Here is a 27857-nt window from a genome sequence, read left to right on the forward strand (position 1 = left end):
ATAGTGTATGCACAATTTTCAGAATTGCAAATGGAACTCAATTATCACAAATGATTTTTTTTTGCAAATAATGCCATGAATATAGTTTGCAAGGCCACAGCTCTGTGGCACCAGGAGCCATGATACTGTGAACACCTGAAAGCTAGATACATGGAGACTAGCTCTCTGCATACAGTGCTTCTCCATGCTGGTGCTGTTGCAGTCTGGAGGAGTGAGAGACAGCTGCAGTTCCTTCTCCTCTGTATTCACAAAAAGCGCTAAGACATCACATCCTTAATTGCTCTGCGAGACCCGCACCATCATTCTTTGAAATGTGGCTGGAACTCCATGTAATCCAAAGGGTAGAATTTTGTATTAGAAAAGACCACTAGGTGTGGAAAAGGCAGAATTTATCTTAAGATGTTCTGTAAGGGGCCCCTGCAAATAAGCTTTAGTATAGTTTAAAGGGCCATACCTAACCTTTCCACTAATTAATCTACCCTATGGCATGGGGTATGTGTCCAATATTGATTTGCTATTTGGTTTACAATAGTTATTACAAAATTGTATGAAACCATCTGATTTTGGAACCAACACAATTGGACTATTCCAGTCACCATGTGACTCTTCAATTACTCCCAACTTCAACTTTTTTTTTTACTTCAGCATTAATAGCTTCACTTCTCAGGAATTCGATAAGGTTTCAAGCGAACATACTTCACTGGGTCAGTGTAGATGTCAGGTTTCATTACCTTTGTACTGTAGAAAATACATCACAGTTTTAAGTCACAAATTCAATAACTTTGTTTTGTAGAGATAGTTTCAGCTATATTTACACCGTCTTATTTTTCAGTAATGGTTAGTGGAACTAAATGCTAAAAATATTTTGATAGCCTTTCACTGATTTTATTATTGGACCCACCAAGTCCAAGGTAATTCTTATAAAGGGAACATCAGTTATAGAAAATGGTACAAGTGGACTGTAAAAGGCATTACTAGGAGCTGTTAGTTAACATTCAGAGCATGAGTAACTATAGTTCTTTACTGCAGCATATATTCCAGGATAATGGAACCTCCTTGTCAGCCTATTTCTTGTTTTGTTAGCCACAAGGTGAGCCCCCAAAATTCTTGGGGTACCAAAAGTGGCTCCAACACATCAGTTCTTTTTTCTCAACATGATACAACAATTCATTTTCAAACTTAAAAAATGGGAACATTAGGCTATGTACAGGTTTACTTGTGACCTGTTTAAAACCTTAATATTATTTTCTTACTTCTGCCAATGTTGTATTCTCTCATTGAGCAGCCTCAAACTTTTCACTGTTCAAATCCAAATCTTGAAACTGTATCTCTGGGTCAGATTCATCTACTACCATTTACCTGTTTTAATTTTGTGGCGGAACCCGCCTTGACACTGGGCATTGGAGGGGCCTGGCTGCCTGCCTCCTACCTGCTGACTATGGCCCCTGGAAAATTGGTACGTTTTAAGAACTGTATTTGGGCCTAATGGATTGTATAATACTGTTCCTAGCCCTTTAAATACTTTGGGGAAAGATTGGTACTTTTCATATCGCACTTCGGACGCAGTCGAAGCAGTCAAAGTTGTCCAAGCAGTCGAAGCCGTCGAAGCAGTCGAAGCAGTCGAAGCCGTCGAAGCTGTCGAAGCCGTCGAAGCAGTCAAAGCTGTCGAAGCTGTCGAAGTGCCGAAGCTGCCGAAGCGCCGAAGTTACCGAAGTTGTCGAAGTTGTCGAAGTGGCCGACATCAGACAAAGGACCACGTGGCGGCGGCCATTTTAACTTTGAACACCGCCGACCCTTACCATCACCTCCACTTCGACACTTCGACTAAAGTCGAAGTACAGGCAACACTTCGAACGGGACTTAGCCGTTTTTATGCAGGAAACTGACCGACCGCACAGCCCAAATCCACAAAACTGTTTTGGGCAAGAAAATGTGCTTGCGGTCGGTCATAAAAGAACTTCCGGGTAACTTTTGATCTACTGGAGGGATTTGAACGATTTTTGAGAGTGTTCCTAATTGAAGTATGCTGAGTAAGAAAATTATGTTTTATGTTTGTGACATGTATATTTTAGAAGTTATAAATATTGTGTAAAAAGTATATTTTAAACTGTATGAATAATGGGATTATGTGTCACACTAAGGGGAGGGGATGTGTGGGTTGCACCCGTGATGCTATTGGATATTTTACACCTCCCCTGTGGGTGGTCTTATATGTGTGAGATGGAAATAAAAGCCAGGCTGGATGTGCCAGTCCGGAGTTTCTGTTTAACCCTCAAAGTGAAGTGTCGTCTCATTATTGGGGGAGGATTTATTGCATGCTGTTCCAGTTTGACTGCTAGGAGTGCAAACCTATTCGTATGGTTCCTATTCAACTGTCTACAGCATTCAGAGGCTTGAGAGGATTCATATGCTTCTCCGATACGGTGATTGTGGCGTCTGCCAGAGTGCTTGGAGTCCTCAGGAAACGCTAGGAGCATCCTTTAACGGAGGTACCCAGTCGGGGTGCCAGGCGATCCGTTACGAATTTCATTTTACATTTTCAATGTTTAACTTTAAAAACAGAATCAGAAAATGGAAATATACCATGCAATTCTTTACAGAAAAGCACATTTGTTGATTCTAAAGGTATCTGTGGCCATTTGCCATGCTGCTGACCTCCCAGGGAGCATCTCCCTCTATTTGGATAGTCATAAAGGTCAAGTAGTTTTTAAGTACCAGATGATTTCCCAACATCTTTAAAACCAGGAACAGTCTTACCTGTTTGTTGTGCTCTTTAGATTTTTCCACCTTGCAACTGCTATGTGTTATTTGTTTTTAATAGGTCAACAGTAATGGTCAACTCATCAGCCATGCAGGGGTTTCCCTGTATTATCCACTTGCAAAGAGATAAAGGTAAGCATCTTCTGAAGCTGTCCATCACCAGCTGTTCCACTATCTGTGCTACTGAATTCACCTCTAGTTGCAACCATTTGTGTTCTAGATGAATCAAGTCATACATCTGTGATCTTGGTGCCTTCCTCTTATGAAATGTCCAAGAATGGAACCTTTGAGCATGCACTGCAGCCATGACACCCAACTGGGTCAAGATTTTCACCTTCAGTTTAGCATAATTAGCTCCTCTTGGCTCCAGACCAAAATATGCTTTCTTGGGCTCCCCGCTCAAGAATGTCTGGGTGGCAAGTGTTACTTTCAGCAGTCTTCTCAAATGTCATGAGGTATGTTCCTAAATCATCAGATTTTGTCAATTTAAGGAGGAAATGACTTGCTCGGATTTCGCCATCATCCTCGGAATTCTAGTGAAGTGTGTATTAGAATTTGGATCTTAAGTTAGAACTTGCACTTCCAGTTGAAGTCTCTATGTAATGTTCCATTACTTAGCTATTTGTTGCAATGGCCTCCTGTTGTACTGCACTGGTCTCCTGTTGTGCTGTAGTGGCTTGAAGCAGAGCCTTTAACAGGTCTTTAATTTTCCAAAATCCAGACTTTTTTGTCTGATGCCCACATTCTTCACCATCTGCGGGTTAACCCTCACAGCATTAGGGATCTTAGCGCAATCTTCTAGGATTATACATGACAGAAGCTGGTATTTTTTTTAAAACACAATTTATTGTACAGTACAATATGGGTATTTTTCCAGCAACTCCAACACAAAATAACATTAAAAAAAATGTGCTCTCACCAGAACACTAACTCTAAAAAAAAAATCACTCCCTGACTATTGTTAGATGACTAAAGTTATTTCCCAGCCTCAACAAAATACAGCATGTAAATACACCACTTTTATAGTTTAATATGTTAGCTTCAATGTAAGTGTGCATCCTCTCTGCAACCAGCAAAGAAATCAAGGTCCTGAGCCTTTCTTGCTCTGACCTTTTTAAAGACCATTTTTATTTTTTATTAAAGTTAAATTGTGGTTCTTTACTTATCCTTAACCTGTAGCACTGCTTACTTCCTGAAGTGGATACAAACTATGCAGGATTCTGGTACCTATCTTACTTCCACAACCACACCACCTCTAACACTGTCACAAAAAAAAAATATATATATATATATATATATACACACACACACACACACACACACCACGTTTTCCTTATCAGTAACTTTCTTACTTGATAAATGATTTTGTAAAAGTTTTTTTCTCCAACCTCAATTTTATTTTTTACTTCCTTTAAATAATGCACTATATATGCATAATGAGGACAAAACCAAAAACATTAACTTCCAGGACACACAAGATACTCTGATTCTGAAGGCATTATTTTATTTTTTTAAAACTGTTTTGGTAGTAAGAGAGTAAATTATAAAACTTTATTCTTAGATGTTACCTTTTATTGCCAAATGATAAATACATACACTTCAACACCTTCAGAAAAGATAGCACAGATAGTAAGAAAACATCTTCAGTATATTATAATTAGACCATGGTTGAATTCTAAAGTGACTTAGGTCATGTGGTTTTGTGAGCTATAACATATGCCAGGGAGATAAAAGTCGATTAAAGGTATTTTTATACTTTTATTAATCACATTTTATTTTTAACTCTAACTTACTCTTTTTTTTTTTTGCACTGTATCCAAATATGTTTTTCAAGCCCAATATACAATGTTATAATGTTAGACTTTGCTGCCTTTGCAATCTGTTTCCTAGGAACCTAACATTGATGTGGAAGGTTCTCCAAATCTTTTTTTCCCACAGGCTATCAACACATTCAGCAGTGATCAAACAATGCTCCCTTAAAAGAGCATATATTGAGATACAACTCTATTAGATACTGTTAACACAGTGAAATTCATAAACAAAAAGTGAGTTAAAGGGATAATATAGTGCTAGGAATACAAAGCTGTATTCCTAGCACCATAGGTCCTTCGCGCCCACCCTCTTCCTTGTTAGGTGACCAAAAGTCACCTAAAATGCACTCTTAACTGAAAAGCAGTTGTAACATATGTTAAGCACAATAAGTCACATATAAGCTTCACTTTCAAGCAACAGAAATAAAGTACACATATTATGCAAAGGGAAATTTCTCCTGTGTGAGGAATGAAAGCTCACAGTCCAGGACATGGTGATGGAGCAAGGTGATAACTACACATGAGGCGAGTGCAAAGGACAAAAAATCAAGGGCACATCACAGTACTTGTATATGCTGTTACCTGGGTCATAATCTGCTCTGTTGTATTCCCCCATCACACATGTTGAGGGAGTAGGGATGGGGAATTTGTTGGGATCCCTGGTTACCAAGGGACAACTACATATGCCAAAAATGCACTTACAGATAATACAAAATATAAATATTAATTACTGTTTAGTAGCACATTAAAATAATTCACAAGCATTATTTTAAATACACAAATATTGATGTGACACTTCATTTTTACAATTTATATTGACAAAACACAAATTCAGGTAAGACACAATTTAATAATTTACCTGGAAATTTGGGTTGGGATTAGGATAAGGCAGCCAGGCTGAACGAGCATTTTCTTGATATTTGAATGGTCCATTAAAGGTTTGGGCAATAGCGCTCAAGTTGAATACACACACTGCTGAAGCCGCAATGCTATTTCTGAATAAGAAATGAAAACCATTAATTTATTCACGTGATCACACAGCATAAACATATTTCCTTTTTATATTTGTTTTATAACAATATAAAATGAGTAGAATATGGTGAAATAATTAAGAACATTGACTCTTCAAAAAAAACATAACACGTTTCACAAGTTCTGTGATGTTTAATGTTGTTGTTTTTATACTATTTTTTACATAAAATAAAAAATGTTTTTAATAACCACTAATATATTTGTATAGTTTAACCAACAAGCTGTAAGCTTAGAGATATATGAATCTCTGTAATAAAATCTAAAACTGCAACTACAGAAGAAAGATGTTGCTGCAACATGAAATTACCTTCTGTTAGAATTTGTCCCTTTGACATAATAAATCAGTTTCTGCATTTGTTTCTTGAAAAAAACTAAACTTATGACATATTATATCACTGAATATGATGCAATTCAATGTCAATAATTTCTCTAAGCAGCTTTCTGCATCTGTCTCTATTCCCCATGAATCCTAGAATATCTTGCAATTCGTGTTTTAGTTTGAAAAAGTTTGTTTCTTAATTTCCACAAACTAAACAGTTTACTTTAGAAAAGCTTAATTTAAAATATTACTTCTTATTTCTTTAAAAAAAAATGCAAATGGGATAAAAAAGATGAACAAGGGTCTACAAATAAACAAACACACACACACACACACACACACTCTCTCTCTCTCTCTCTCTCTCTCTCTCTCTTTCTCTCATTTGAAGAATGGATATCTTGTTCAATCAAAATATCATTGTCGTTGTAATTTCAAATAACTATATGGGTCACAGAACCTCTTGGTAGATTATTACATTTTTCTTATTGTAGCATGGTAAACTGGTTATTTTCAAAAAGCTATCTTATGTTTTAAGAAATACAACAGCAACACTTAATTAACATTTTAGCATAACAGCAATCTAATGAACCTAATTCCATATTTAACTTGTTGTCTTTGAACAAATAAATAATACATAATACATACACATTAGTGGTAAAGATGCCATATATGAGGTCTAGTTCCGGGAGAAAGAATGTGCTTTGTAATTCATTATAATAAAATGGGATCTCTCCTGGACGAGAACAGTTCATTCGGGCCTTCATGAATGTTGTCCATGTGTCCTCTAATAGAAACCTGCCTCCAATGTCATTTTTACACAGGCGTGCAGCTCGGGAGAAAACGGTCTTTCCACAATCATGTTCTACTGCATTTTCTCGAAAAAAGAAGTATGTGAAATTTCCAATATCATACGATGAAACAAAATTAGGCTCTGAAAAATAAATGAAGGCAAAAATAATTAGCCATCAAATGTGTCAAACAGTATTAAAATGTAAATCAATTAAAATTCTAAATTAAAATAAAAAACTGTACCTAAGAAGAAGTTGCTGGGGAACTACCATGGCTTTCCTTTAAATGTCTGGAGATGGGAGTGTCCAGACAATTTTTTTTGGATCTAACATGCTCCTTGATACGCTCTTTGAATGGCCAGTTTTGCCTACATACATAAATATACAGCTGCAGGTGAGTAGTTACACTACCCCTGCAGGATTGCAGTTGAAAAAAATGGGTGATTTGGAAAGACTGTTTGCCATCACTATCACTCACTTTTTTGAATCTTTAAGGATGTATTTGCAGGCTACACATCTTCCATAGCCATACGACCCTACAGGGATTTTCCGTCCGAGCCATGTGGTGTTTGGAGGTTTTTTCCCCTCGAGGCCGTAATGGTGACTTGGGGGCCCAGTATTTCTTTAAGATGGACGTCTTTGAGCAGAATAGGCCAGAACTTTTGTATGGAACGTTTAACCTCGTTTCAACCAGTGTCAAACGGCCTTAACATCCTAATAGTTTTGTTAGTGGTGTTTTTGGGTGGGGGGGCAGGGGGTCTGACAGAATATCTGCCCTATCAGTTCTTAATGCTCTTTTGTAGACCCTCTTGAGACACTTATTAGGGTACCCCATCTCTTTGAACTGCTGTCTCAAGACCTTGGCTTGTGTTTAAAAATTCTGTAAATCTGTACAGTTACACCGTAGTCTGAGATACTGTCCAGTGGGGATGCCTTGTTTTAAGGGTCTAGGCTGAAAACTGTCCCATTTTAAAAGGGAGTTAGAAGCCGAGGGTTTCCTAAATAAGGTGGCCTTGAGAGAACTATCCTTGCAAATAGAGATTGTTAAATCCAAGAAGTTCAAAGATGAGCCCCCGAATTCTGCAGTGAATCTGAGGTTATCTTCGTTAATATTAAGGAGGGACACAAAGCTCTCGAACTCTTCACTGTTGCCCTGCCACACTATAATGACATCATCAATATATCTGTACCAAGAGATGATTTTGGATAAAAAGATAAGAGACTATTGGAGTGTTTACATTGCATCCTAGTGACACTTCTAGTGACAGACACTCAGACGGTCACTAGAGGTGCTTCCTGTGTCAGTGCTGCACAGTGTGCAGCACCTACATTCAGGGCCTCCATGCTCCGGAGGCGTTGAACGTTCCCCATAAATATACATTTATTCAATGCATCTCTGTGAGGAGATGCTGATTGGTGTATTGTTTTGCAGCCAATTATATGGCAAAGCATTGATGATCTCAGCCATAGAGGCACAGCGTGGGAAAAAAAAGGTGAGTAAAAACACTATTTTTAAAAACACACACAGACACACACATACACCATGACATACACAGACACACACATATACCATGACACACACACACACCATGACAGACACACACATATCATGACAGACATACACATACCATGACAGACAGACACACACACCTTGACACACACACCATGACACAGACACACACACCTTGACACACACACCTTGACACACATACCATGACACAGACAGACACAGACACACACCATGACAGACACACTCACAACCTTGACACACACACATACCATGACAGACAGGCACACACAGACCTTGACAGACACACACCATGACACAGACACACACACACACACACTCACACTGACAGAATGACACACATAATTGCTACCTGTGGGCGACCGGCCAGGGGGTCCTGCAGGGCAGACAGCTGTGAGCATGCAGCTTAATGAGCCTGTATGTATCCATATTCCGGCTCCGGTCTCATTAAGTAGTGCGCGAGGGTGGTTGAGCAGAGACAGCACAGCTTCCCCTGTGGCTGCCAACACAGACAGCTGTCTGACCCAGGCCCAGGTGCCAACGGCCCACTGGGAAATTTCCTGGTATCCCGGTGGGCCAGTCCGGCCCTGCTCTACGCTTTATGGAAACAATTCTCTAGTGTCCGCAGACACTCACTTTTCCTCTCCTTCCATCATTATTAGCAGGCAGAAGTTCCTGGTATGCAGTCTGGGACAGAGCAATTGGTGGACGTATTGAGTGTAAAAGAAAGGGGTCATGCCACACTGAGACCAAAGCAGCAAGAGCCTTTGCACAATGTGAAAAGGCAGCTTTATCTTATTTAATTTATAGTCAACCACTCCACGAGTTTTGCTCCCCTACATCTTCTAAGTCCCCATGCTTATAACATTGCCCAAGCAAGGTCTTGTGGGCCTATCCTGTGGGCCTATCCTGTGGCTTCAGCTCCATTAGCCCCTATGCTAATTTGGCCCTGAGTGTGGAGAGAGATGTCACCCTGCATGTGTGTGCCACATGAACATGCTGCTTCCACAAGCTGAATGGATCACATATCGCAAAGCAAAGAAGAAAAATAATAATAATACTAATAATAATAATAATAATAATATATATATATATATATATATATATATATATATATGCATTTGATTATACACAAATTGCTGCATTTACAAGATATTTGCAGCAGGGAAACCATATCCCAGGATACCTTCTGCACTATAAACTATGCAATGATGCATGGTCGTAAGCCCTGTTTTGCATATACAGTTAAAAAACATATCATCTAATAATTAACACTATATAGTTCTATATTTTGGTGAATGCCGTTTCACAAAAATAATTGTGAGAAGCAAATAAAATGTTGAAAACATAAAATGATCTGTCACTTTACACACCATAGCCTTTGGTGCAGCAGACAAATTATCCTACAGAATAAGCAGATAATGTTGGCAAGAATTATATGATAACTTGGCAAGTAATAATGCAAAAGGCATGTACAATATCATGCACAAAGTTTCGTCATTTTGATCCTATGAAGTTTGTAATCACATGCAATCATGAAACCAAAATGTTGACAATAAACTTATAGAACTGTATTACGTTTACTAAACAGAAATGTTTAACTTCTATCATACATAGGTCATGTAAAGTTAAGTAAAATATGGTGTGTGTTTGTATCTTCGTGCAAGGAGTCTGCATGCTGTGTAGCCTAACATTAAATGCTATAAAAGTATCTGCAGAACATCATGTCTGAATGTTTCACCCTGATGGGGCCCTTCCAGACGTCCAGGCGACAGTAATCACTATGGTGTGCTTCAGCTTTAGGCCCCAATAGCAGCCAAGCTTGCGCCACACAATATGTTAACAGCTTTGCATCAGGTCTCTGGTAATTGCTGACTGCAACAGTGACATACAGCCTCTGATTATAGTGGACAATAATTAGTTTACTAATTTAAGACATTTTCATGAATATATTGTTATATTTTGTGAAATCATGCATTCCTGTTTAAATATTGAATATTAAAACATTGAAACACAATTAACTTTTGTGTTATGACTGATACATGTTCTATTTTCTAGAATATTCCACATACAGTAATTTCACCATTACCCTTCACTTTATAGACTACATTATTTAATTTGATCTATTTTTTTCCAACATTAACCTTTCTAAAATAGTTATATTTCTGTTTTATGTCAAGGACAATATTCAAAGACTGTATGTATCCTTTACGTTCATCAATTTCTCACAGGATGAATTGAGTGGCTTTAAAATTTTTATAAATATCAGGTAAATACAGAAATAAAATGTATCATCTGTTTGTGGTATTCTTAAGAAACAAAAAAAAAGTTTTTAGAATTTGATTTATATTCATCTGTTTTCTCCAGGGGGAGGGGGTTACAATTCATTTCAAATGTCACAGTATTTTCTAACACTATACTAATATTTTATTATCTATTTGGTATTTTAAATACAGCAACTGCCAAGGAACAACAGTTAATATATGCAACAAATATTTTGTAACGATACCATAAGGATGCATGCTAACAGAATAGAACTAAAGGCCTGCAGTCACAAGGTTTTTATTTTCACATTATCATTATATTATATTACGGTATTTCACATTATTATTATAAATACTGCACCATCAGTATCTGAGACATTTAACAATCAATAAACATAAATTACGACAGAACAGAGCTTAGAAGAAGGGGTAGAGGGGAAAAAAAGGTTAATAGATATGATGCCTGTGTCTAGTTATAGGACGTATCAAATTTTGAGTTCTAATTTTTTTCAAAGTTTATTTCATTTAATAATATATATACATATATGAAATCAGAGGGCTGCACTCACCTTAACATTAATAAATGTAGTGCTGCTGGGGCCAATTTATACAATACACAAGATACAGTGCACGCAGTCATCCACCTAACAGCAACTTCAAAACTTTCAGATTTTATTTGTTTTTCACAGGTGCCTCATTCCAGGGCCCTATTTAGCCTTGTACTGCAGAGAGCCCCAGATGGAATTTTTTCCCCATGTAAGTGGGTTAATCTCATAAGGGCAGGCTGTTAAGAGTAGGGCCTGAATAAAAATTGGGTACATTGACATTGTAGCAGGCATATGCAATGTATGATCATATGCTGTAACTAAACCCCAATTATTTTTGTCTAGGTTATGAGTTTAAAAAAAAAAAAAAAATGAATATAATCTATTACCTTTGAAGTTGGTGTTTAGTGGATGAATGAGTGCGCTGGATCTTGTGTATTGTATAAATTGACCCCAGCAGCACCCCATTTATGCATGTTCAGGTGAGGGCAGCGCCCTGGTTTCATATATATATATATATATATATATATATATATATATATATATATATATATATATATATATATATATATATATATATATATATATATATATATATTTGGGAGTCTAGGCAAACTCCTTCATTTTGCACCCCTCCCTGTCACAGGTGCCTCATTCCAGGGCCCTATTTAGTCTTGTACTGCAGAGAGCCCCAGGTGGAATTGTTTTCCCCATGTAAGTGGGTTAATCTCATAAGAGCGGATATCAGGCTGTTAAGAGTAGGACCTGCCAAAGATGGGGTGCATTGACATTGTGGCAGGATTATGCAATGTATGATCATATACTGTAACTAAACCCCCATTGTTTTTGCCTAGATTAGGTGTTTTTAAAAAAACAGATAAAATCTATAAGCTTTGAAGTTGCTGTTTAGTGGATGAGTGAGTGCACTGGATCTTGTGTGTGTGTGTATATATATATATATATATATATATATATATATATATGTTGCTAACAATATAAATGTTGGGACAGATTCCACTGTAATCTGACCAGTTGCTTCTCAACCTGCCTGTTTGAACCTGCAAGCAAGTTAGGAAGTTGAGTTTGCAGTAGCTGATCAAATAATACTAGAACATGACCGAAGATGGTTGCTCAGCAAGTAAAAAAAAATCTGACAAAAAAAAATATATATAGATATATATAATAATAAAACACATCATTATATTTAATTAAAGATGTTCAGGGGCTATTGATTATAATGTTATCTACAGTTATCTATTGGGATATGACATGCACATTTAAAACTGTAGGCCCAAATTTCAAGACACTTGTTCTCAATGGCTCTATCCACTAGACTGACAATTCAACTCATGTTGAAAAGGAAAAACATTGGAGGATTGCTCATAATAGTAGTTTTTTAACCTGCTTCCTTCAGCTCACCCTATTGCATATAGAAAAAACATTTTTATCCAGGATAAAATTAAAGCTGACTTACAGAAACCTGATCTTACACTTATAGCCCTATTGAGCTGTCAGTGAGTAGAAAGTAAGCACATGAACTAAAATAGTTATTTTTTTTTAAAAAAAGTACAGGTAAGAGCCCACATAAAATGCATGGAAACATAACTACCTGTCACCAAAAGCAAAAACTGCATACAATGCAAGTGCCGTGGAAGCTGCAAAAATAGAAGACCATGCAAAAAGTTATCTATTTCCATATCCATTGAGCAGGGAGGGTTTGTTGGGTATATATTATAATAGAGGGGTGCATTGATACCATCTTTTCCTTCACCTAATCCAGGGTGTGTATGATGGAGGGTTAATAAAATATGTTGTATTTTCCACACAACAGGAATTTGTATTTTTTATAATCTTCATCTGTTTCTTAGTGGCCCAGTGGAGTTCTTTTACACACTATTGGTATGCACTAGGACAGGGGTAGGCAACATTTGTTTTAGGGATAGGCCCATAATGCTTTAACAACATAAAACACGAAGTGGAGCAATATTTAGGTGACAAGACCCATATTCCAAGTAACTTCTGATAAACGTAATGGTCAGAAATTTACCTAGGTTCTCAAAAAAAGTCAAGGGGGAGGAGAAAGATACTCATATTTGACATAATGTAATGACAAAATTACATTATGTATATCTAAATTTCTTTTGATGTCTTAAAAAAGATAGTTCAATTGAGAAAGTGACAGATCTCAAAATCGTTGTTGAGGCTGTAAAGGGTGAGGGTATTTAATTTGAATATCCACCTCATTTCTGTGCAACCTAATTCCTGAAATAAAATTTCCTCCTCTCCAACTTCTGGAGTCCTGTTATTGTTTCCGGCACTTACCGCAAACCGTGTACACAATTACATATATATACCATTTTTTGTTTTTTGTACTATATCAAAATTGCTTGTTTAGCAGATATACCCCAGTTAATACAGTAACTGAAGATAACTGCTGTTAGCTAACATTGATACAAACTATTTATGCAATTGTATCCAACAAAGACTATACAAGTTGCAAATATTGTGGACTTTAAAGAAACATTTTTATTAAACACCAAATTTTTTATTTTATTTTATCAACCCGTACTTTTAACATTTTTGGTGAATAAGGCTAACACGTGCAATAATTGGGAATCTTAATGCATATAAGCATTGCTTTTCTAGGAGTATTTTATCAGTTTTTATTGTACAAAATATGTATCCTAAATTACTCCTGGAAAACCATTAGAATCAATCTAATATCTTATCCAATATTATATGCATGTTTCCATATTCTGATGCAGAGTTGTCTAGTTGTTCTGCCCACAGGGGTAAGTTAACATTTAAATTACATTGGTTGAATTGCACGTTATGAGGTCTTTTATCTTATATATTCGTCCATTGGCCCTAAATTCTTCAGTGCCTTGTTTCTTACTATGGGTATTATGACATGCATTACAATTTCTGCATCTGAAGAATCCCTTTAATTGATTTAACAAATGTTTCTTTTTATCAGTATTTGGAATCCTATCGGTTAGAATTCTTTTCATATTCTGTACCCAAAAGTTGATAGAGCTGGGTCTTTTAATAGCCAATGCCAATGTTTTGAGATTATGTTTCTGACTTTATGATTCTGAATCCCTGAGAATTGGCAAATAAATGGTACATCATTTTCCTGCTTTCTTTCACCTTGAGTTTTGTACTCTATTAGTGTATCCTGTTTAACAGAAGTGTGTCTTCCACAGCACTCTGTAGAATGTCGTTATGATATCCTCGTTCTCTAAAATCTGCTATAATGCGTTGGCTTTGCTGAATGAATATACTTTGTTTGGTGCAATTTCTTCTGATTCTAATTAGTTGACTTTTTGGTATATTCTCCAACCAGGGGCTATAGTGGCAACTGCTGGTTTCTATATAACCATTTACATTGATGGATTTAAAAAAGGACTTAGTTTACATTTTTACGTCCTCCACATATATAGTTAGATCCAGGAAGTTGACTTCCTTCGCACTATAATTAAAGGTTAATTGGATGCCCCACTTGTTTAACCCCTTAAGGACACATGACATGTGTGACATGTCATGATTCCCTTTTATTCCAGAAGTTTGGTCCTTAAGGGGTTAAATTAATATATTCAATGAAAGAGTGCAGAAGTTCTTCTCCCCCTTTCCAGATAATAAACAGATCGTCAATATAACGTTTGTATAGCACCAAGTTCATCTCCCAACCACTTCCCTCTCCCACATGGAAATATTCCCAGTGAGCCATGAAGAGATTGGCGTAGCTGGGAGTGAACTTGGTGCCCATAGTTGTGCCGCAAACCTGAAGATAGAACTCATTATTAAACCAAAAAAAAAATATTCTCTAAAATAAGCTTAATAGAGTCTAAAACAAATTGAATTTTGCTATCCAGATAAGGAGACACATTATTTAAATAGTGAATTATAGCTTTAATCCCTAATTCGTGCCTAATGATAGTGTATAAGGCAGATACGTCCGCTGTGACCAAGAGGAAATCATCTTGCCATTTTATTTTGTGTAGCTACTTTAGAATACTAGTCGTATCTTTTAGATACGATGGGCACATTTTTACCAAAGGCTGTAATATACAGTCTACATACTCTGAGAGTCTACAGGATATGGAGTTAATCCCCAAAATGATGGGACTCCCTGGGGGGTTAAATCTGTCCTTGTGTAATTTTGGAAGGAAGTAAAAAAATAGGTATCCTCTCAAATTTAATTCATATATAGTACCTTTCTTAAACATTTAAACCACTGTCTTGGGGGCGTGGCCGACCGCCGAGCAACCTGGCAGCATAGGAATTTGCTCCGGCACCCGGGCTCTCAAAATCCGAAGACATCGTCTCCCAGAGCTTAGGAAATTCCCCAAAAACACGGGATGGCGAACACAAAAGGGAAGAAGAACACACAGAAAGCTGAAAAATTGAATTTTTTCGCCAATAAAAATGTAAACTGTCCAGAAATCGAGCGCGGCCCGACCCAAGATGGCGCCGACGACCTAACGGCGGGAAATCTCCTGACTACAGGCACAGCTCGTGAAATACAAGAAAACCTGACTAAAGCATACCTGGATGAAGCGATGAATACTATGGCTGACAAACTTATACAAACATGGCAATCCTCCATAGGACAGCTCCGCAAAGAAGTCCAGGACATTGGCAACAGAACCACGCATGTGGAAACTAAATTAAGCGAGTATGCAACTGCGCATAATGACATGGCCGACCATGTAACGAGGCTAGAACATAAAATAGAAACGATGGAAGCACGCATGGCAGATGCTGAAGACCGCTCACGGAGAAACAATATCAGGCTACGAGGCGTCCCAGAGACCATCATGCCGAATGACCTGCAAGCCTATGTACAGGGCCTATTACGGGCGTATGCCCCAGACATACCTACGGATATGTTCTTAATCGACCGAATACATAGAGTGCCCAAACCACGAAACCTACCGGACTCCGTCCCACGAGATGTACTGTTGAGGGCACATTACTACCATATAAAAGAGGCAGTGATGCGCGCCAGCAGAAGCCGTACAGAACCGCCTGCGACATATACAACGATCAAGATTTTGGCTGACTTATCCACGGCGACCCTCAGACGTAGAAGAGAATTCCACCCGGTGACAGAGGAGCTGCGTCGCGCTGGGATCAGGTATCGATGGGGATACCCCACCAAACTTTTAATCACTAAGAACGGCGAGCTCAAACTGGCCCACACGCCGGATGAAGGTACCCGACTACTGAGAGAATGGGGGCTCCCATCAAACTCACCTACGACTCAAGCGAGCCCAACTGAACGCCTAACCCCGGAATGGCGCCAAGTCCCAGTGCGGAACAAATCTCCATAAACTTTCCAGAGAACTAGGCCGTTAAGGCCATTACCGGAGACACGTGAGATGATACTATCTATCTTTAATCTGTGTTTATAAGTTACTAGTTAAGTTATATGAAGATATCTGCTTTGATTAAGCAATTTATCCCTAATACAACTAATATATAATGTGCATGCTCTATTAGATGTTGGCGGGTGAGGGTCCCTTATAAATAACTGTTATGCTGACTACAGAGTAATAAGGGGGACCTATATAATACAGATGGAGACGGGATCAGCAGCTTGGGGCGCCTCTGCTGCTCACCCCACTACGGTACTTAATACTGCTAGATATGTACCAAGAGAGTAGTCCATAACTGCGCAGGGTATATTATGATTGTGCTGATACACAGGTCAATATGTATAAAATGATGCATGTAATGTATTTGAATGCTTGCTAAGGAATAACGGTTCCCCACAAGAATGCTCAACAGGCACATATTTGTCACAACACTTAGCATGAACACCCTCTGTTGTAGGGGAAAAATTGCATGTTATAAAACGAAAGCACAAAACGGTGATAAACCTGTGACGCCATGCGCACATAGGGTGCCATAGTTTACAAGCCCTGCCCAAGGTGACTATACTACCCACATCCCAACGGCATCACAGTATGCTCCCGCAAGCTAGGATATGCATGTAATGCGATAGCAAAATACCGCGAACACAAACATAGTGGAGGAGAAAATGATGCAGAGGATTAGAGCGATAAGCTGCAAAACGCTCCACTAAACCTTCGTCTGTGACAGGTTCACCCTCCCCTAGTGTACACCAGCCAGCACAATAGAGCAATATGTATACCATAGATCTGTGGAGACATAACCAACATGTAAACAAGAGAGCCCAACGGCCATTCACTCAGAGACGCCGATGCAGCGTCCTTCCCCCGTGGCACGAGGCCACAATGCCATGACCCATGTTTGGGTCCCATTGTATATACTTAGTTTTTTACCCTTCCTTCTCCACATCCCTCCTAAAACTCCCGAACCCAGGTATAACAATGTAAATACGCAAGTGCACACCATGGAGCACACCAAACAAATTTTACTCATCCCGCATTCCTCTATAGACAATGCGGCATTGCAAACGAGCACTCTGTATCATCTACCCATCATATGAACATATACTCACATAACTGCAGGGGACTGAACACCCCACATAAGAGGCGTATGGTGCTAGAGGAAGCCAAGAAAACTCAGGCGGACATCGTCTGCCTACAAGAGACCCACTTTGTCAATTCCAGGGTACCCAATTTCGGCACACAACACTACCCTCACCAATATCACGCAACCCACTCCTCTAAATCGAGAGGGGCCTCAATCCTTCTTCATTCCTCCTTAACAGTTGAAACACTAAGCATAACCAAGGACAAACATGGTAGATATGTCATACTGCACTGCCTCATTAATAACTTGCAATATACCATAGTCAGTTTCTACGCTCCCAATATCCACCAACGCAATTTCTTACACAAGGTGCTCTCTGCACTCCCGTCTACCCAATCTACACCACTTGTTCTCTGTGGAGATCTAAATCATCCCCTCGACCCGAATATGGATACTACACTGCAACCCACAACACCTAGACATAAAACACTCAAGACACAAAGCAAAGCAATTACTAAACTGTTAGGGGACTATGGTCTCTATGACTCATGGAGATTAGGCCATCCTTCTGAGAAATCGTTTTCCTTCTATTCCGCCGTACATAAATCATATTCCAGAATAGACTTCATTTTCCTAACAGGCACATTACTCCCTAGACTGACAAACAGTGAGATTAAAGATATCACATGGTCAGACCATGCCCCAACAGTAGTAAGGCTGACTGAGGCATACCAACACAGAGGAAGGCCACTGTGGCGATTAAATGACTCGCTCCTAAATGATCAGGCATTCTCCAAAACACTAACAGAAGCCCTATCAACGTATTTCCAAATAAATGATACACCAGATGTTCAACCAACCACCGTGTGGCAAGCCCATAAGGCGGTCATCAGGGGGCTTCTCATTAGCAGGGCCTCCTATCTCAATAAGAAGGCGCAGCAGGACCACCTGGATATGCTGTGCACCCTGAGAGACAAAACAGCGGCAAATATAACAAACCCCACTCCTCAACTTGCAAAGGAAATCCAAGACACCATAACAAGCATTAACAATGTAGCGATCTCCAAAACTGCACACATATTACACAAACTGAAACAAACCTCGTACTCACAGGGCAATAAAGCAGGCAAACATCTAGCGGCCCTGCTGCGTCAAAAACAGTCTAATGCTAAAATCCCATTCCTGCTCTCGACCCAAGGCACTAAGATTCATAACCCACAGGACATCAACGATACAATGGCAGACTACTACCATACACTATACAATCTCAAAGATGATCCTGACCTCCACCAACCCACACCTAAGGAAATTGAAACTTTCCTACAAATGTCCTCACTCCCAACATTAACAAACCAACAATTGTCAATACTACAAAACCCAGTCACACAAGAGGAAATACAACATGCTATACACTCACTTCCCCATGGCAAATCACCGGGACCCGACGGACTCACAAATTCCTATTACAAAACAATGGCGACGACCCTCACCCCATGCTTAGAAAAAACCTTTAATCACGTCCTCACGACAGGTCACATACCCCAAGAAATGCTGATGGCACATGTAGCCACGTTACCCAAGCCAGGGAAACCCCCCATTAAGAGCCAAAACCTAAGACCAATCTCCTTGCTTAATACAGACATTAAATTATTGGCTAAAATCTTTTCCAACAGACTGACGAACATCATCCCAACCCTAATTCATGAAGACCAAGTAGGATTCGTTAGTGGTAGGCAGGGAGCAGACGGAACTCGAAAAGTCCTGGATCTACTTCAGGGGCAGCGCAGGGGCGGGGCCCAGTGCATCATGCTGTCACTTGATGCTTAAAAAGGTTTTGACAGGCTGCACTGGCCCTTCCTCCAAGCTGTCCTGATCAAATACGGCTTCCCGGACACTTTCTTAAGGCTGATAGGAGCCCTATACTCTAGGCCAACGGCGAAAGTCACTAATGGGGGATTTAGCTCCAAACAATTCCACATCACCAATGGGTCGCGACAAGGCTGTCCATTGTCACCCCTCCTTTATATACTTTCCCTGGAACCCCTTACACAACTTATTAGAGACAATCCCAACATTCACGGCATCACAAAAAACGGAGAGGAACACAAACTCACACTTTTCGCAGATGACATCCTTCTGACTTTGGAGCAACCACACATATCCTTACCTAACTTTCACCATACACTAACTCAATATAGCAAATGCTCCTATTACAAACTCAACATAAGCAAAACGCAAGCAATGGGTATAAATATCCCAACGGAGGACTTGCAGAGACTACGCACTTCCTTCAAATATGATTGGCGCAACGACCATTTGAAGTTCCTAGGAATTAACATCACCCCAAACCTAGCAAACCTTTACAAAACAAACTATCAGAAACAATTGACTGAAATAAAAAATGTATTGCTCAGCTGGAAGAGCAAATACATGTCCTGGTCAGGAAGAATTGCTGCACTTAAAATGATTATAGTGCCCAAATTACAATACCTATTTAGGACGCTACCCATAAAAATACCATTCAAATTTATACATGAGGCCCAACAGGTACTATTAAATTTTATATGGAACAAACAAAAAGCACGAGTGGCGAAAAGCACACTATACATGCCACGTAAACAAGGGGGAATGGGAGTACCCAACCTAGACAGCTACTACAGGGCGGCCGTCTTAAGCCCCCTATTAGTGGCCTGCAACAGAGATCACCCAACCCAATGGATGTCACTGGAGGCGCACCACTCTCACAACATACCCATCAATATACTAGCATGGCTTCCCCAAAACCACAGACCAACCATGACTAAACTGCTCCCGACCACAGCCCTTACTCTGTCCATATGGGACAAATACTGCCGCACTATGGGTTGGACGGGCAAAATATCACCCGCCATGCCTATAAAAGCACTGCACTACATGATACCAAACTTCAATTATGCCATGTGGCACCGGCATGGAGTGTTACATCTACACCAGCTACTTCGGGAAAATACGCTTAGACATCTCACTGACTTAACAACCTCATATAATCTGCCTCAAGCTGCTTCATTCCCCTACATGCAGCTACAATCATGGCTCCGCAAGCAAACTCTGACAGGAACTCATAATGTACAGGGGCTACAGCTGACGATGGTAGAAAAGATATGCTCACGTCTCTCAACCCCCAAAAGGCTGATATCGATATTATATCAAACGATGCACCCTCCAAAAGACCACGCAAAGCTCTCATTTATTAGAGCATGGGAAAGGGAATTCGGATACGCTCTGAATGAGCAACAATGGAAAGAGATCCTCCTCGCACATCCCACACTATCCAAATGCATATCACATATGGAACTAACCCGGAAAATTTTATATAGGTGGTATCTAGTACCCACACGCTTAAAAAACGCATACCCACAGGCATCAGACCTATGTTGGAGATGCCAACAGCACAAAGGCACGATGCTCCACATCTGGTGGAACTGTCCCTCATTAAAACCATTTTGGGTTACTATAACTAACATTATACAAGACAGCGCAAAAATACTACTACCCCGTAAACCAGAAACGTACCTCCTCCAACTTCTTCCCACAGGGTTGCTGAGCAGGCAAAAATATTTAATTTACCATATACTTCTGGCTGCACTGACAGTCATCAGTAGACATTGGAAATCGAATATCCCACCTACGATATCAGAATGCATACAGACAATAGACACAACCAAACGTTACGAACTAGCAGCCAGACGATCAGATAACCATAAAAAAGTCTGGCCACAGGCTTGGAAAGCCTGGCAATCATACATGGAAAATAAAGATAAACCCTCCAAATGAGACAATAGCGGCACATATCTACGGATCGACAGCTGTGCCCCTCAAAACATAAAATTGTAAACTATAGCTCAATGTGTACAACTATAGGCATCACGAACAACAATGATTAGATTGCAACTCACAACAATTGTGCGAGAAAAACTGATGGTCCTGCAGAAGAAGCCACCAGCAGTCATATACCTGGTAAATCCCCCCCCCACCCCCCCCCCCCTCCTCTTCTTCTTTTCTCTCCTCCCCCCTTTTTCTTTTACATTTCCCCCATTCCCACAAAGCCACTCCAAGTTTACCTTTCCTAGTGGCATAAGGACACTAAAACTTTAAACCCCTTTGCTACAACCACGCACGGACGAATAAACACCCTACAGGGTCACGCACGAGCCCATTTGGGCACTGGGTAATACAAAATAGTGAAACCGTCTACAGTATCACGAGATTACTTATCAATGTGTTGTAGCTAAATATCCATGTGGAATGTTATCAAGACAAGATGTATGTGATATGTAAATTGTTTGCCACTGCTTCCCTACTCCCCCTTTCTCTTCTGTACCCCTGACAAACTTTAATAAAAATTGTCAAGGATAAAAAATAAACCACTGTCTTGAAATCCTCTATTAAAGGGAAACTCCAGTGCCAGGAAAACAATCTGTTTCCTGGCACTGCAGGTCCCCTCTCCCACCTCCCATCCCCCGGTAGCTGAAGGGGTGAAAACCCCTTCAGTCACTTACCAGAGGCAGCGACATGTCCCACGCCGCAGCTTCTTCCTCCGCCGCCGCTCCTCCCAGTGATTGCGTTGGCCGGTGGGCGAGACTGATCCCGTCCACTGGCCGGGGAGACCTAATGCGCATGCGTGGCAATGCCGCGCATGCGCATTAGCGCTCCCCATAGGAAAGCATTGAAAATGCTTTTCAATGCTTTCCTATGGGGAAATGAGCAACGCTGGAGGTCCTCACACAGCGCTCTAGCGCTCTAGTTTTCTGTGCTGTGGACAAGGATGTGCCCCCTAGTGTCTGTCTAGTAGACAGCCACTAGAGGTGGAGTAAACCCTGCAATGTAATTATTGCAGTTTATAAAAAACTGCAATAATTACAGTTGCAGAGTTAAGAGTAGTGGGAGTTGGCACCCAGACCACTCCAATGGGCAGAAGTGGTCTGGGTGCCTGGAGTGTCCCTTTAATTTGGTCTAGGACTTTTTTCATTATCTCTAGTGTAGTATTATGTGATAATTTTCTATATATAGATTTGTCATCAAGAAGTCTATATGACTCTTTCATATAGTACTCACAATCCATAATACCCACCTCCCCCCTTTGTTTGCTGGCTTTATTACAATATTTGTATCCTGTTTTAGATCTTTTAAAGCTGTGTGTTCCCCTGGGGTCAAGTTAGATTTAAATCTATTCATCGGATTCAGTTTTTGTATATCCGAGTTGACCATGTTTTGAAAAGTGGTCATCTCTTCTGACATCAGCCATTTGAGGTAAAAGGACGATCTTTATTTCAAGGTGGTATGTGATATTTCTTTAGTATATGTATCACTCTGTGTTGTAATGGCTATAGGTGTTTCTATTTTATTAAAATGTTTCTTAAGACAAAGATTTCTCGTAAACGTGTTTAAATCTACATAAAACTGAAATTTATACAAACTTTTTGTTGGGGCAAACTTAAGGCCCTTAGTTAATAGTGTAATATGATCTTTATCCAAATGTTTTTTTGGATAAATTGAAAATCCCTATAGGTTCAATAGGAGTATCCACTTAATTTGTACCCCTCTTTGTTTTCTTTCCTCCTCTGGTTCCCCTGCTTCCTTCCTTCTTGTTCTTTCTGCATGTGAGGGGTCGGGGAGGGGGTGGGCAAACATTTTTATAAAATGAAGGCTGACTTAATCACTGGGCCCCATCATGAAAATTGCCCTTCCCCCCAAGTGTCTCATTGCTTCCCCCATAGCCCCTCCATGCGTCTCATTCCTCCCTAGCCCCTCCATGCGTCTATGTTCCTCCCCAGCCCCTCCATTGTTCATGCGTCTCATTTCCTCTCAGCCCCTTTTTGCTTGTCATTCCTCCCCCCAGCCCCTACATGCATGTCATTAGCACTGCCAAGCTCCTCCATGCATGTTATTATCTCCTCCCAGCATGCGTGTCATTCACCTCCAACTAGCTCCTCCATGCGTGCCATTCACCTCCCCCCAGCCCCTCCATGTGTGTCATTCCCAACACTCCCAGGCCCTTCATGTGTTTCATTCCCAACGCTCCCAGGCCCTTTATGTGTGTCGTTCCCAACTCCCAATGCAGCGGTTACCTCTGCGACCGTGGTAGGTACGTCACTGCTCTTTGGTGATGATGTTGGGCTTAATGTCACAAATCTTCTTTCTCACTTTCACCCTCTCTTTGTTTAACCATTCTATTAAAAAAATAAATACCATTCTACAACATTTGGTAAAAATCCATGCTGGGACTGAAATGTTGGTGTTGTTATGAAACAAAAGTTAAGCTGTTCAACACCTATGAGAAATTTCCATCAGTGCCTGTAATTTGTACTGTGGATTTTGTTTTAATTACCAGGGATGAAATCTCCATGAATTATGGAAACTAGTAACTATAATATGTCAGTTAAATTACGTAGAATATAAGAAGGATGAATCGCTGGGTGGATGGATGGGTGAGTGGATGGTAGATTAGATTACTTAAATACGTTAAACTTCAAAAATGCTAACTTTAGCAGAATAATGGAATTAAATAGCAATGTGCTTCCTTTTAGTCTACCTCTGATTTTATTGTTAGCATTCAATATTGTTGATGAAAGATCTCAACACATAATTTGTGTTAACTATGCTGTAGAACAAAGATAACAATAAGACAGAACATTACGATATTTTGAATGTTACTGTGCCTGGTATTCAGCCAGAAATAGCACTACATAGTTTACTAGATATAAAACACACTACAGTAGAACAAAGGTTCAATTTGTTCTTGTTGGAAATAGACTATGCAACGAGAGAACAAGGCTTTGATTTTTCTGCTTACAGCCTTGCTACTACTTTTAATATATCCATCACAAAAATGTCTAATTCTACAACCCAAATGTTATAAGTTCACAGTCTTTGCCTTATCATACATTGCAAAAATTTTTACTTTGTTCATAATTAGTGCCCACTTGTAACCACTAGACAACATTTGTGCTATTTTTTGGAATGTTGAAATATTAGGAAACCATATTATTGCTAACAATTTTTCATTTACCTATTTTAAAATTTTATTCTATACTATTTTAAAAAAACTGCAAATACAATTTTGCCTGGTATTTTTCTGTTTTATTTGCTCCTCTGAATGCTCATTTTCAGATGAATACACAAATACTGTGTTTACCTATTTTACAATAGGTAGCTAACTCACATTTTGTTAAATAGATCACATTATAACCTTTCTATGTTGTGTGACTTTTTTAGTTTACCACTCATTTACCGGGAACTGGCCAATCCACAAATGTTTATGTTTATAAGTGAAAGACAATAAATGCATTGACAGATACAAAACTGTTATACATGTTATTGTTATAGTCCATTTTTAATGTAAATTTAGTAATTTAATTACCAGTGGAGCTCAGATGTTTACCACTATACGTAGAAAAAAGAAAAACGGCAAATGTCAGAACCTTATGAGTCATGTCTTTTCCACAAAGCGTTATATATATAGCTGTCATATTTTAAAAACAAATTGCCATTTTCTTCCTTTGAACCGTTTGCTCTTTTTTTGTTCTTGTCATAAAAACAGCACTACCAAGAGAAAATATAATTCCTACAACACACCTGATTTTCTAAAGGTCAACATAAATAATTAAAATTAATATCTTTTCTCAAAAGTCAAAATAATGCACAAGAAAAATCAGTTCCCAGTAACAATGCTTGTGTTTTTCTCATATTGCATACTTTAGAACAAAGAAAAAGAGCACACATTTTTTTCAAGAAAATGATATAAATACAAAACAGATTTAGTGGGCTATTCGCTAAACAGTTAATTGTGGTTAATTAAAACCAAGATGGAAACTTCATAACTGTTTGGGACAATATATCCAACATGTCTGTTTGTACTGCAATATGATTTTCAATTTGCTGTTTGCCAACTAAATCATATATAGTACAATACATAGAGTTGCAAGTTAGGTAATATGTTACTCTGCATAACGCAGACCACTATAAATAGTAGTGTATAAATACATATACATTGTATGTTAAAGATCACTATAGTCACCAGAACCACTACAGCTTAATGTAGTGGTTCTGGTGTATATAACCTGTCTCTGCAGACTTTTCAATGTACCATTTACATTGCTGCATACAAACACCTCTAGATGGCGTAGGAATTGTTGCCTAAGAGCACAACTATGACGTTCAGCACCTCCACTCTGTGCATGGAGACGCTGAACACTTCACATCGAGATACATTAATTCATAAATATGATAGATTACAAAATTCAACAGGTAAACCTATAACCACAACAGAATCTGTACATTTTTTACACATTTAAAAAAAATATTTCTAATGTGCTCATCTGTTCATAGTGCAACTTTCTAATTGTGCAACCCACATATTGCAGGGCACATTCACATTCTAGCAGGTATATCACACGGCAGGAATTACAAGTAATGAATTGTTTATTTCATATGCGTTGCTTGTCAACTGTGATCTAAAATCTATTTATTTCTTATGCTGCTACACTGCATCTGTTTACATCAGGCTTCCCCAAACTCTGGCCCCCCAGATGTTGCTGAATTACAACTCCCATGATTCTCAGCTTAGCTTTTTAATTCACAGAATCATGGGAGTTGTAGTTCAGCAACATCTGGAGGGCCGGAGTTTGGGGAAGCCTGGTTTACATAATTTACATGGCCACAATAGAAAAAAAAAATACTCCAGCCACGTTTTATTTTTTATCTTTGGGCTATCCTTTATATAGCTTTCTACTAGAGACTACGTAATATAAATGTTGAAGAAAACAAATTGCTTATGGCTTTTCATTAAAAAAAAAAAAAAACAGTGATCCATAATATAAACCTACTGGAAGTATAGGTCAAACTTTTATTTAGATGTTATTTGACCTCACAACAATTTAAATAAGATGCATCATGGAGATGACGACAAGTGCTGGAGATGCCACGAAGAATGTGGAACTTTTATATATTTATGGTGGAAATGCAAAAAAGTAAAACAATGTAATAAGATATTCTTTTTCATTTCAACCATTTTGGATAAAACTATTCAACTAAATTCAGCACTTGCCATACTACATATAGATATAATTGAAGTTCCAGATGATTTTAGATGCATTACAATTGATATGCTGTTAGCTTTTAAGCTTCAAATAGTAAAGTATTGGAAGAATATAGATAAACTGGACCTAAATGTTGAGATTGTCTCCGTATTAATAGGGACCTTCCTAGTTAATGTTACTGGTAATATTACTTATTATCTTGTTCACCTTGTGTACACGAGCACTTTTTTATACATATATTTTTTTCTATTAGATTTAATAATATGTATTTATTTCTGCTTTTATTACCATTTAGTTCCCAGTCTGACAGCTATTTTCTGGATATATGGTACTCGCATTTGAGCATATTTTGATTCATCCCAGTCCCTACTGGTACATTTCCCTCGTTTGTCAGTTTTCTTTTTTGGGGTTACCCCCGTTACTTAGTGTACCACGAATTTGGCTCTACCCCAGCTTTTTTTCCACTGGTTTGTACTTATGCAAATTTTAAGAACAAAAAGCTTAAATAAAGAATTAAACTAAAATATATATATATATATATATATATATATATATATATATATATATATATATATATATATATATATACATATATATATCCCTTCGCTGTATTTTGTATGTTTGTTGTGTGTCTGTGTGTCAAGGTGTGTGTATCTGTGTTTGTATGTGCTAGTGTGTGCATCTGTTTGTCACACACTCACTAACAGACACATGCAGTCACTAACAGACACACACTCATTAACAGACATGCACACACATAGTAACACACTCCCTAACAGACACACACACTCCCTAACAGACACACACACTCCCTAACAGACACACACTCCCTAACAGACACACACACACACACACACACACACACTAACAGACACACACATACTAACAGACACACACACACTAACAGACACACACTGGCACACACACTGGCACACACACACTCTCACTCTTACTAACAGACACACACACACACACAAACACAAACACACATGTTTTATTTATTTTTTAAATTCAATCCTCCCAGCCTCCCTACCTTTGGTAGTGCTGGGGTGGATTCTCGCTTTCCCTGGGTTCCAGTTGGGCTGCTGGGCGGGCGGCCGGCCGGCCGATCCCTGCAGTCGGCGAGGGAGCACTGATCATCCTGTTCAGCTCCCTCGCATGCCACATAGTGATGCCGGGGCCGGAGTGACCTCATATTCCGGCCACGGCATTACTGTGGTGCATGCAAGGGAGCTGAACAGGAGGATCAGTGCTCCCTCGACGCACAT

General features: G+C 39.0%; 1 protein-coding gene across 1 annotated transcript in view; it reads right to left on the minus strand.

Annotated features, from left to right (window-relative positions):
• Positions 1–27857, minus strand: part of SEMA5A (semaphorin 5A) — a 503768-nt gene that overhangs the window by 150003 nt on the left and 325908 nt on the right. The window contains exons 9-10 of the mRNA XM_063451928.1: positions 6568–6853; positions 5431–5566 (exon numbers count right to left, since the gene is read on the minus strand). Of these exons, the coding sequence (XP_063307998.1) occupies positions 5431–5566; positions 6568–6853 (422 nt within the window). The remainder of the gene's footprint in view (positions 1–5430; positions 5567–6567; positions 6854–27857) is intronic.

Source organism: Pelobates fuscus, chromosome 4, assembly GCF_036172605.1.
Source record: "Pelobates fuscus isolate aPelFus1 chromosome 4, aPelFus1.pri, whole genome shotgun sequence".
Lineage (NCBI taxonomy): Eukaryota > Metazoa > Chordata > Amphibia > Anura > Pelobatidae > Pelobates > Pelobates fuscus.